General features: G+C 40.7%; 1 protein-coding gene across 2 annotated transcripts in view; it reads right to left on the bottom strand.

Moving 5' to 3' along the window:
- itga5 (integrin, alpha 5 (fibronectin receptor, alpha polypeptide)) overlaps positions 1–12,703 on the bottom strand; it is a 48,860-nt gene that overhangs the window by 12,211 nt on the left and 23,946 nt on the right. For both annotated transcript variants that reach the window (XM_086026262.1, XM_086026272.1), the window contains exons 11-19: positions 12,113–12,165; positions 11,777–11,985; positions 10,824–11,015; positions 10,702–10,747; positions 9,544–9,657; positions 7,748–7,803; positions 6,642–6,799; positions 6,405–6,542; positions 2,299–2,366 (exon numbers count right to left, since the gene is read on the bottom strand). In XM_086026262.1, the coding sequence (XP_085882388.1) occupies positions 2,299–2,366; positions 6,405–6,542; positions 6,642–6,799; positions 7,748–7,803; positions 9,544–9,657; positions 10,702–10,747; positions 10,824–11,015; positions 11,777–11,985; positions 12,113–12,165 (1,034 nt within the window). The remainder of the gene's footprint in view (positions 1–2,298; positions 2,367–6,404; positions 6,543–6,641; positions 6,800–7,747; positions 7,804–9,543; positions 9,658–10,701; positions 10,748–10,823; positions 11,016–11,776; positions 11,986–12,112; positions 12,166–12,703) is intronic.

Raw genomic sequence — 12,703 nt, 5'->3', positions numbered from 1 at the left:
AATCCTGATTGTGTAAAGTCTACACTGCACACAACGTTGTGACCATATAACAACGCCGCTCCCATTCTGCCTCCTCCCTTCCCTGGAACAATGAAGAATTCCATACCGAGGGGTCACGCACATGCTTCTAATTAGTGTCTGCTCTCATAAAGGGAGAGCTGGCGAGCAGTCCTCCTCTAAGTCAGCTGTAGTCGCCTTCTAACTCTCGTTGCACTTTTTTCAAAACCAAACAACGGTTCCAAATTAGTAAACACTGGGAAGCCTCCCTGAGGGACCCCTTGCTCCAACAGGTTGTGTGCTTTGGCAGCCCAATGCAAGAAACAACACTGCAGGAATTATGGCCCCTTTTATTTTTTTTTTGCATATGGCTGAAATTCCACGAAAATCATGGCCGTCACATTAGCCCTTGGCCCAAACACAGCAGGCCCAAATATTCGGACATGGTCCTGATTGCGCTAATCGCACTTTTCTGGAGTTGTACTTTCAATACACCCACAGCAGGTTGTTCCATATGCAAGGGGTCGCCCATACATGCAGAAGGCAGATAAATATAGGAATGTGAAATCAAAATGACAGAGCGGAGAAGGGAGTATCAGGGAGGAGGAAAATGCTAACAGATTTCTCAGAGCAGCGTGTGGCAACCTCTGCATCAGGCGGGACCTTTGGACTTTTGGCACGCGGCGCTCACATTTCCCGACAATTTGCCTGTCTCCTGTTTGCCGTATAGCACCTGTAAAACGCACGCGCTTCCCGTTTTTAAAGGCCGTCGTGCACCCACTCCTCGTGATGAAACGCTGACGCTTGACTTTTGGTGTGTTTAAGTTAGCAGTGAGGCAAGAAGAAAAAACAGATGCAGTCAGGATTGAGTGCAAACGGTTGATTTGTATCTTATCTTTCCTTTGAACATTGAAGTTAACACGAATACACTAAAAGCGTACTGTATGGGCCAAAGCCATTCACTTCGTCAAATTCTCAGAATGTGAATAAGGCATGCACTTCCAAATAAACACTAAGAGTGAGACTGGACCAAGGTTGTGTGTTACATCCATCAGGGGCCAAGTCATATCAGCACGTGCAGAGTAAGTTTACACAATGACCTAGAAAAACTGTCTTCTCCATAACCATCTTTTGATTCCTCTTTGTCAGCTAATATAGGGGTTTAAAATCATTTAAACATATGCAAGGAATGCATATAGTAAAACTCAGTAGTGGTGTAGTAAATGTACACTTTCATATCATTTATATTAGGGCTGGGAAAACAAATATTGTTTTGCGCTGTATCGTGATACTTTTTATGCCAAGTATCGATACGTTGATGAACTATCAATACTTTCGACACCTTATGTATTGCCCTGTGTGTGTGTGTGCATTTGATGGAGCGCTAGTCAAGCTGTGCACGACCTGGCCACTTGGTGGCAGTGTGGGTCCTCGTATGGAGATACGTGTAGTTACACTGAGTAGTAGAAGAAGATATGTGTTGTTACATTGAGGAGGAGAAGAAAATCACGATCGAGTTTCATAGTTACAACTAGGTTTTTGGCCGAGTGGGAAGAGCATGTGCCCATAAGTTCAAACTTTGGTCTTATTTTGGACTGAGCACAATCGTATCCGTCCAAAGTTGGCAAAGGTGATTTTTTTTCCCCTCTCCCTTCATTCATTGATCTTTGTGTTGGATAGCACTGCACAGTTATCCCACACTAATCACGGGAGATAGTGTAGGCCTGCTATAATTAGCAACAAAAAAATCTGAGGAATTGTTGCATCGCTTTGAAATGTTTCTAATTGTACCAAATTCTTTTACAGTATTAACCTTAAAAATAATGGCTTACAGATCATTTGATATTGAAAAGAAATGCACCAGAAAAGAACATGTACATAAGCTACAAATGCGGCAAATATTGTAAGTAACTTCCACTAACAACCCAGGCTAAAGTTAGCTCCTCACCTTCAGTCGAGCTGTCACTTCAACATATTTCTTTGATACCAATGTTACACCAGTACAATTTTTGTATTTGAACAGTGCTATGAAAGCTTCTTGCGAGACAAAACAGCAAAAGGTACATTTTTCAGAGAAGCGCTGGGGATAGGTTCCACAGAAAAAACGTGAATCGATGAATTTGTGAACAGCAATGATGCATTGGATTACTGTAGTTGTCAAACACAATGTTCATATCATTGTACTTGATCCTTAATTGAGATTTCAAATTTCACTCCAATTGGTATTTTGGGGAATCTAGTGTATTTCCCCATCAATCATATATGGATTCCAAGAAATGTGAGAGGAAATGAAAGACTCACCCGTGGACTGCCAGCTTCAAATCGGGGACGCAGATGTTGTCTTCTCCGCAATCCAGCAGAATCTGAGCCTGAAACACACATTTAAACAAAAAAAAACATTTATTTATTTAACATAAAAGCCCCACATTTCTTTTTTGAATTGCTTGGATAATAAATCACATGTGTTGAAAGCAGACATGAGGATGAGTGTATCATGATGCAACGTGTCCAATGACTGATGACATTCCGACACACACCTGGATCACAGCCCCTCTCTTTTATTTATAGGATTACGGACGGATGATCCCAAACACTGTAGTTGCTCAATGGGACGACCTAGTGAGCTAATGATAGGAGCAGATGCTCACGCACACGCTCCTTAGCCAGCTGTGCCGGCACGCATATGTTTTGTGTTTGCGACGTCACAGGAGGAAACGACCGTAGGGAAGGATACAAACTTGCGGCATGAAGCATGTGGCTGCAAGCTCACCGATTTCGCCGCCGTCCCACATCACAGCGCTCTGTGGCGGGCCACACTTTCCCCACACGCTACGCCACCCCATTGAAACCAGAGAGGCAGCGTCGTTAAAATGCAAAAAGACTTAAGCCGGGCACAGGCCGCATTATTCTAGCACTGTCTTTAAAATGCCAACTCCCATCGCCTGTGATGGTACTATTCAGCTGAAATTGTGGAGAAGGCAGTAATAAACGTTACAAACTGTACTAGAAAGTAGAGAATCTGAAATGTTAAGTCAAAACTACAGTTCAGTGTGGTCAACACAAAAGAATAAAAACGTGGACTCATGATTGTCAATCAGGAAGAAACCTGACTCGGATTAGAATGTGTCCTTCAAGTCGTAAAATAAATGACAAGGAGAAGAGTTGGAACCACCAACACAGTGAAATGTGGTATATGCGGAAAGTCACGTGACCAAACAGACAACGGGTTAGCGGGCTTCCTGTCTATGCCACAATAACTAGCAAGGCAGACATGATTGTTTGAAGCTAAACTTGCTAGCTAGCTAGGCTAACAAAAAAAGAAAGAAAGAAAGACAGAAAGAAATAAAAACAGAAAGAAAGAAAGAAAAAAAGAAAGAAAGAAAGAAAAAAAGAAAGAAAGAAAGAAAGAAAGAAAGAAAGAAAGAAATTTTATGGCTGATGCATTCCGACAAAACTTAGATAGGCCTATATGTAAACACGAAGTCTAAATATCAACTGTCCTCATTTTTAGTGGCTCTGTGGCGACATCTTTTGTTTGTTTGAATTGTTTTAAAAGAGACATCATAGATGTTTAAAGTTCCCACGTGTGTTATATCCCCTTTGCAATTAGCTTGAGCGAGAAGGAAGTGTTTTTACAGGTTTTGCCGAATGCGGAAGTAGGTTGCGCATATACCGAATTACCAGCTAAACTACCAACTAAGCTTAGCTTCTTGGTTGCATTTTCCAGCAGTCCGGATGCACTGCGGCAAATTGCTGCCTCTCATAGGTCAGTTCTGGAGGTACTACATCAGGTCAAGACTTGACTGAAACTCCAAGACCGTCACATCGTTTGCATCACTTTTAAATGTTCCTACCTAGTATAAACCAATACATATAGTCGCCATTGTCCTCAATTAAATCAGAGGAAATCAATTTGCAGAGCTTGTGAGAACTTTGACATCAAGAAATGTTGAGAAATTTCAGAATTTCAGAATGGGCATATTGCATACACACATCGAAAACCCCTAAACCAGGGGTGTCCAAACTCAGTCCTCAAGGGCCGGTGTCCTGCCTGTTTTCCATCTATCCCTGCTGCAACACACCTGATTCAAGAGATCATGATTGTTATCAAGCTTCTTCAGCTTCTTCAGCTTGCTGATGTGCCGATCATTTAAATCAGGTGTGATGCGGCAAGGAGAGCTGGAAAACAGGCAGGAAAGCGGCCCTTGAGGACTGGAGCTGGACACTGCTGAAAACTAAGCACATTGGTTCTTCCAAGGGAAGAAAGTGCTGCTGCTAGCTCAACCTTGTACATGCGGCAAGCTAAATTGCATCAGGCTGCGACTGTCAGTGTCACGATGTTGGTGATGACGAGGACAATAAATAGAAGGTGGAGATTAGAGAGAGCAATGTGCCCGCCTCCACCCCTCTGTTATTACACCAACACCAGGCTCTAATTATGGACACCAAGGGAAGCCGCCATGTTAACTACGCATCTGTTTCGTTGGACCTGTGTGGATCACACATGTGATGCTAGGAGCTTCACAACACAAGTCTGTCAAACCACATGATTTCTCTCCATCACAAACTGGAGAAAAATACATGGTCACACAATTTGGATATACATGAAAGAAAATGTTTTACTCATTGTATTCATGTCAGTCAATTATTTCAACACTTGGATGCCACTTAAGAATGTTAAAATTGTACTTAAAACATTGTCCTTAAAACAAGAGTAAAATGAAGCTGCTTTGCCCTTAAGGATAAATGACATTATTTTTCAATATTTCTTACTATTCTTTTCTTGAATTCCAACAAATCGGAGTCATATCGAACAGGAAGAGAATATTGTTCGATTTTAAAATTAGGATAATGATGTAAAAATGTCTTCATAATTGATGAAGACTAGACAATTCTTTGAAAATGTTGAACTATCAATTACTTTTAGGAACCGAAAAAATGATATCCTCCAAATAAAACTACGATTCCCTATGACTATGATGAAATCCCACGATTTACAGTGTAATCATCGGGTCAAACGATTTGGAATTTGATCTAACTTCTTTATAGCTTAGGCGGTCTGTAGGTCTGTGTCTTCTGTCACAGATGATTACTATTTCCATTCTGATTTGTTACAAACTTGATTCTTAACTCATTCACTGCCAGACATTTTCAGACCCTCTTTTACCCTAACGTTTGAAAAAATATGACAAGAATAATAAGTTCCTAAGATTGAATGGCTGGACTGTGAAAAGACAAGTAAATTCGTCAATGGCAGTGAATGAGTTAAGCTGATCGAATGAGAGGTCGTCTAGCGTCGCGCAACAGACTGTGTTCAACTGTATTTGCAAATGAGTGTCATCCGAAGGGTGCAATCAAGCGAGAGTGCTTCATTAATCAAAGTCACGAAGGACAATGAGGGCCTTGTTGCACACTTTCAAGCTCTGAAGAAGAACAACAGCTGAGAGTCATGCAAATGATGCCAGAAAGACGCCCATTAATAGATCCAGCATGAGACCGTAAATCCTGCCAGGAACATACGGAATATGTTAAGGATGAGAGCGTGAGTGGGTTTTGAGACACTTCCAGACTTGATGAAAAGTTGCTGCAACACAGTCTCACAGTCTGACGGCGGTCGCGGCTGCGTTATCACAATAAGCACTGGTTGTGTGTATGAAATGAAATATCCTCAACACTACTCCCGCCCCCAATTTGACACATAAGTATGGTGCATTTCAGGATTATCCAGAAGGAGAGCTTTGCCAGATTTAAGTTTGATATTTTAGCTCAAGGTCTTGGTTCTTGGCAGCGCACCACATCTATGAGAGGCCCACAAGCTTTGATATGTTTGAAGGCAGCAGTGTTGATCCAGCCAAGGAGAAGCTACACGACAGTGAGAGACATAAACCACCATTAACCAGACTGGGTATTGGAGTTCACCAGGTCATAGCCAAGGTATTAAGACTAAAGACTGCATAGTTCTCTGTACTTGTAGAACGCTGACAACAATGTTTTGGGGAAGGCCTTTTTTCTTTTGCCCTAAGGAGAAAAACCAGGGTCCATTGAGGCAATAGGTTTGATGTGGAACAAACAAGCCCATCAAACACCTTTGGGAAGAACGCCAATGGAGATGACGAGCCAGCAGGCCCTTTCTCAGGTCCAATATCAAGCAACTCACAACGGGAAAACAATACCCCCAGACACATTCCACAAATCACATAGAAAGTCTTCCCAGAAGAGTTCGAACATTTTCTCCATGTTCATTCTTTTTGTCCACATAGTGCATCCCCACATCTAACTTTAGCCCACCTGGGACCGCAAATTACTCATTTCTTCACATTTTCATTTGGAAATCCCATTTTAAATCACTTGAATTTGCATTTTGTTTCGTTGTACTTATAATGTGGAATGACAACGTTTAAAAGTACCTTTTGCTCTATTATGTTGGGAGATTGATAGTTGAGAATGGGTCGCAGACCATGCTGGTCCGCAGCAGCTTTGGGATCCAGGCTGAAGTTCAATGCCACCAAGATGGAGGAGAGTTTATCCCTGAAGTCCTTCTCATCCTGCAGCCAAAAAGAAGTACATTGAATATGCAGTTGAATAAAATCCACTGGACACAGTAAAAACCGTAGCATTATATATGGCTGTGAAATGGGACATACTCTTAGGTAGATCTTGGTGTGGTTGCACACACGCTCGCCATGGTGCACCCTTATGTTCCTTTGCAGCAAAGGCTGCTGGGAGTCCAGGAAAAGTGCTCTTTTCACTGCTCCCTTCTGCTTGAATTTCTGACTGTCGAGCTGTACCTCCACTTGGAAATCTGGAATGCACAAATGCACATTCAGGGCATGATGGATTCACATTGTCGGCAGGTGTACTAAATGTCAATATGACTGATGAGTTGACAAATGCTGGATTGACATGACATGCATGGTTCAAGTGACAAAATTAAAATGCATTTGCCCACTAAACAACCCAATTTGGATATGCTTCACAGCAGGGAAATAAACACATGGAATCAGATATCGTAGTCTAAAGATCGTAGGTACAGAAGCACGGAACTGCCAATGTGGAGGAATCATGTTTGATTGGCAAATATGTTTGGACGTACTCGCCATTTTTCTTTTTTTTTTTGCATTTGGCCTACATTATACCAATACGTTTGAATGTTAAGTAAATAAACATTGCTTATTTGGAATTTCCCCGTAATAGCACGGGGTATGTGCATGCGCAAGTCAACTGACAAATACATTCGAATGTACTTGGGAGTACGTTCGAACGTATTTGCCAGTCAAAAAATGTTCATCCCACATTGGCAGCTTCACAATTCCATATGCAGGCCATTTAAATATAATTGAAATGTTGTTCCTTAGAGGTTTTTAGAATATTCAATAAAATGTACTGGTAACGGTAATTATAATACACAAAAGATACATTACATGGTGATGGCACCATATAATTTTATTTACTTCTGAATGGTTCTCTCCGGTATTGTTATTTCTCTTTTTGTTCATGCAAGTTCTTTCAGGTATGAATACGTAGTAATAAATGGGGAAAAAGACACTACATCCGGACCCAGGTGTTAAGACCTAGAGTATAGAGTACGATTTGATCCAGCCTTAGATGGGAGAATTGACTAACTTAAATCACATTATTTGACAGGATGAAATCGAGCAATCATGCACCAAAACTTTCACTGCCAGCCATAGATTTGAAAGCATTCCCAACGGTGACTTATTGACAGCGCGGATGTGGAATGTTTTCTCACCGAGAACGTCTGGTAGGTGCTTCCCATCAGCGAATATGCAGAAACTCAAGTTGACACTGTGTTGGACAGATGTTTGATAGTAAATAAAAAGCACACAAATCACAAGTCCATTCCTTACATGTTTCCCATTTCAGTGTAATGTAACAAATGCAATGACTAACATACTGGGAATGTTTGGAAGCCAGCTTTCACCAGGCCGGCTGATAAATTGATGCATTTAAAAAGGGGTAGCAAAGTTAAGAAGGGTGAAATTGAGCAAGCACTCGAGTTTCAGCGCTGAGTACCCAAAGGCTACCCATGGAAGCCGTCTCCCATGACATCAACTACATAACACACTGCTGATGCCTGAACGGCCCACCCCGACCAAATTCTTTCAGAGGCCGCAAAAACCAGGAGAGGATACCGCAAAGTATCCTGTAGTTGGCTCTGTTTTGCCACGGGTCCTCCATTTACTTGGAGTAAGTGACAGTTTGCAGGTAATATGATTTGATTAGCAAACATTTACAACGAAGTGCATATTCTTAACCTGAATTGCAGTATTGGGTCACTTAAATTTACTGTGACAAACAGCCTTTTCATGACTCACTATGAAACAATCGAGCCACAGAATTTGACCAACCAATCAGCAAAGAAGGATCATTCATTCAAGTTTACAAAGTTTTGTGGCGTAATTATCGGAGTCGATTAATTTTGTATTTAACATACTTTTGCATTTTTAGTATTTATATTTTGATAAGTGCCCTTAAAAAACAAGTGTCTTCTTACATTTAAACGGTCATTTAAAATGCACAAAACAGAATCATTTTATTGTTGTTCTATATTTGTGATTTTTTTATTTAACATGTATCTAGATTCAATATAAGCTAATTATTTAACAATAAAAACAGTATTTCCTTCACATACACATGGACCTATTTTCATTACCTCATTCACTGCCATTGACGTATTTATTTGTCTTTTCCCAGTCCAGCCATTCAATCCTTGGAACTTATTTATATGTTTTTTTCAATTTTTTCAAACCTTAGGGTGAAAGTGGGTCTGAAAATGTCTGGCAGTGAATGAGTAAAGAAGAGTTTCTATTTTTCTCAGAATTTTTCTTCTTCAGTTAGATAAATATCATGGCATATCGTGGGTGGCTTTACATCAATTCACACAATCAGCTGCATCATTCCCAAAATATTGTGAAAGGACTGCTTTCTAAATCTACCCTTTATTCCTTTCCCCTATCCAAAATGAACAGAACGAGACAAAGCACAAGGACCTCTATTGAGGAGCACTAATATCTTTATCCAAGCTCCTGTGTGTGAATGCTCCAGCACAACTGAGAGTCTACGTGTCCTGATGTTTCCCAGCTGTGTTCCACTACCAAACAATATTGCATTCAAAGCAACTGCAAGGAAAAGGGCAGAAAAAAACTTGAAGCCCCTCCCCGCTCACTCTCCTCGCCATTATCCCCTCTGAAAACTCCTCATCACCACAGCAACGCACCAGTGTAATCAAGACACATGTGTATACAAGAGTTTCCTTCATAGAGTGGGGGTGCACACATAAGCTCAGTGTCAAGCGCGTTGAAAATCGAGTGACCGCCGTCTGTTTCCTCTCCGCTGGAAGGGAATAGTGTGCACATTTATAGGAAGCTACAATGGCCAACAATGCTGCTATTGAACATGTCGCTTAAATGCACAATACAAAAACATGCGTCACATGAGAGAAGCGCTCGGCTAACGCTGACGGCGTGCATGTTTCTTATCAGACAGGAAATCAGTGTTTACAGAAGTAGAGTTCTGGTTACTCACCAGGAAACGGAAATGCTTGCGTTCCCGTTAGTGATCACGCAGTTCTTCTCTTCGGGGTTGATCATGGTGGGGTAAACGGTCAGTGAGGCGCTGGTGTTGACGATGGGCCGGGACCTGTGAGAGACCAGCACAGAGATGGGTCAGCCAGCGCATTAGGTACACAAGTCACCAGTGGGGACTTACATGAATTAATCCGCCTCTTAATACCAACAGTATTACTTGGTAATAGTAGAAACCATTAATGCTCAGCAAAAACGCAGTATAACGGCATGCAACTGTGCCAGTTCAGTTCAGAATCAATATTTCGCTATTAACATGGCAAAAACATAAACTAGAAAAAACATTTTAGAAAAATACATCCTTCTTACCAGAGATGCTGGTTATTTAATATATTCATGTATTCATTTTGCTGTAAAGGTGTTTTGCTAGTCATTCTTGGCTTGCTCTGACCAACCAGAGGATGCCAAAATGCTGACAATATTGTGGGCCAACTAGTTGGATTTGTGAGGTGAAATTGAAATTTTGATTGGTTCAAGAATCATTCCCATTGCTAATATACACTATGACACCTCACATTTGTGTAAATATTAGATTTTGTCTTTACAAGGGACAACAATGTTAAGTAAGCAGTGTACAGCATGTACTATAACAGTGTACATTTACTATCCCCTCAAAATAACTCAACGTACAGTCATTAATGTCTAAATGTAAAAAGGATTGACTTAATTTTGAATCATTAACAGGACCGAGTTTAGTCTTATTTGAGAGTAGCAAAAGGTCAGCTCAGGAAGTGGTCTCACTATGGGTGACTTCAAGTCTGCAGCAAGGTTTTACAAACAAAATGAACACCAATGACGTCCAAATTTAGTTGGGTTTATAATTATGGACTGAGGCGCATTTGAATTGGATCAGAAAAAAAGAGTCTGTCCTTTTTCAAATAAACTAACAATGATAATGCCAAAACAGCAGAGTCTATTTTCTGTTGGTTCACAATTTGGCTATTTTCTGGCCTAGGACTTACTTGAGTCTTAAAAGGACTAGTAAATATTATATATTAAAACATTACGAAATGGCAGCACGAAAAATACAAGCACTTTACTAACTTAAAAAACATTTTCAGAATTTTAAGCCCTTTTGGTAGGCGTTAAAAGAACATACCTGTAGAGCACTGCCTTATCAACTCCAAAGGCACCAACAATAAGATCTGAGAAGATGAAGAGGAAATGATTAGAAAACATGCAACACAATAAGCACACAACATTTATTTTAACGTCACTGACCTGGGTAACCATTCCTATCTAGGTCCTTGGCCCCTCTGAGTGCAAAGCCGAAACTGGCGGGGATGGAACCTGCGGCCCACTGGCCTACGATCACCTGGGATGGCTTCTCTCGGAGTCCTTGGGGGAAGCCGTTGAAGATGTAGACCAAGCCCTGCTGCTCCTCCCCACCAAACGGACAGCTCACAGCCACGTCTGCCCAAGGTCAGATTATGTATTATTTATTTATTTATTTTTTTTTGTGGTCCATTTTGGAAAATACATTTGACACTGATACACCCAACACTGTGCAAGCTACAAATGCCAATAGATAGGCCAACAAAAGAAATCAATTAAGGACTACAGAGTTCGCTAATACATACTTGTAATAGCGGATCATACAGTAGAAATTATGGGATACCGTGTATATATGACCGTGTATATAATTTGGTACCAATCAGATTCAAATTGACACCCACCGTTTGTTCTTCATCCTCCATTAACCAGAAAATAACCTGCTAACTAACAAACACATCGCCAAAAAAATTAAATCCAAAGCTTTAGGAATTGTTTTCACTTGTTAATAGTTTAGATCTGATGGAGGTCTATGCTCTATCTGCCTAATGGCCTTCTAGTCATATAATATAAGATCATCAAAGCATTGTTTGAAAAAAAAAAAAAAAAACATACAATGGCCTACAAATACGGTGGCCTGAGACTTTTTTCCCATTATGTGATTTGTATGAATTGTTTATTTGCATGAATTTTTGAGCGCAGTGACACTAGAAAATAAAAAAATACAAAAAGTTTGATTCATGTTGCAGGATTTCAATCAATATTTCGCTAACATGAAACTTCCAAATGCCCAGTTGCAGTCCTCACATTTTGTTGGCTGGCTGACAGCAAGGGGGGTAAAAATATCTCCAAAATATCTGCAGCAAGCACTACCATATTACAGGCCAGTTGCCTGTTCTCACCATTGAATCCATCCTGGTTGAGATCTCCCAATGGTGCGATGGTGCTGCCAAATCTCCCAAACACCTGAGTGCCTGTCAGGTGAAGTAGGCTGAGCTCCAGGCTCAAGGGAGCACGCTGCAGGTAAACGTAAACTCGGCCCATTTCTTCCAGGCGTCCGTCGGAGCCTCGCGTCATGTACATGGGGGCGCCCACCAGCAGGTCGACCATCCTGCGGACAAAAAAAGGACACAAATGAAGTCGTTTAGGTTCAGACACTTTGGCGCCAGAGGTGTAATGACGAGTTGGTGGCCTCCAATTGTGTCCCGATGATTATTTTTGGGTGAGAGAAAACTCACCCATCGCTGTTGACATCAGTGGTGGCCACTGCATAGCCAAAGTATGACCCCATCTGGAAACAAAGAGTGCAATCGTTTCGAAATTCAGACTCAGAATTGTGGAACTTTGGTTTTTATTTATTCATTCGAAAGAGTCATCACTTTCCTGTTGCTCAAATGGCCACTGCACTTTTCAGCCAACAACTGAGCTTCACTGAAAACTGTGGATAGGCCTTTTTTGCATTCATTGTACATTCAGAAATCACAATTCCAATTCCAGCTTCATTCCAACAATAAATTATTGTGAACATATCTTTAAATAAACATTCATAAACTTCCCTAATCAGAAAAAAACACCAAATAGCATAATTAAACAATGCAAGAAAATGCAGCAAAATTTGAGGCTCGGAGCTAAATATCTTCATATTCCAATGTCACTTGAAGACAACTGTGAAAACATATAATTGCAAAGAAATATGAGCAACGTGTGATTTATTCACACGCTGACCTCACCATTATTTATTTTAAAATTCAACAACAAACATTCTATTTTACCCCATTCAGTATTAAGTTAATATGTTGCTCTGCAAAATAAACGTTTTTTTTTTTAAC

This window comes from Filicampus tigris, chromosome 1, assembly GCF_054856515.1.
Source record: "Filicampus tigris isolate MCC_2025a chromosome 1, RoL_Ftig_1.0, whole genome shotgun sequence".
In the NCBI taxonomy this organism is placed as follows: Eukaryota; Metazoa; Chordata; class Actinopteri; order Syngnathiformes; family Syngnathidae; genus Filicampus; species Filicampus tigris.
Note: the sequence above shows the minus strand (reverse complement) of the source record. Positions and strands in the feature narration are given on the sequence as shown.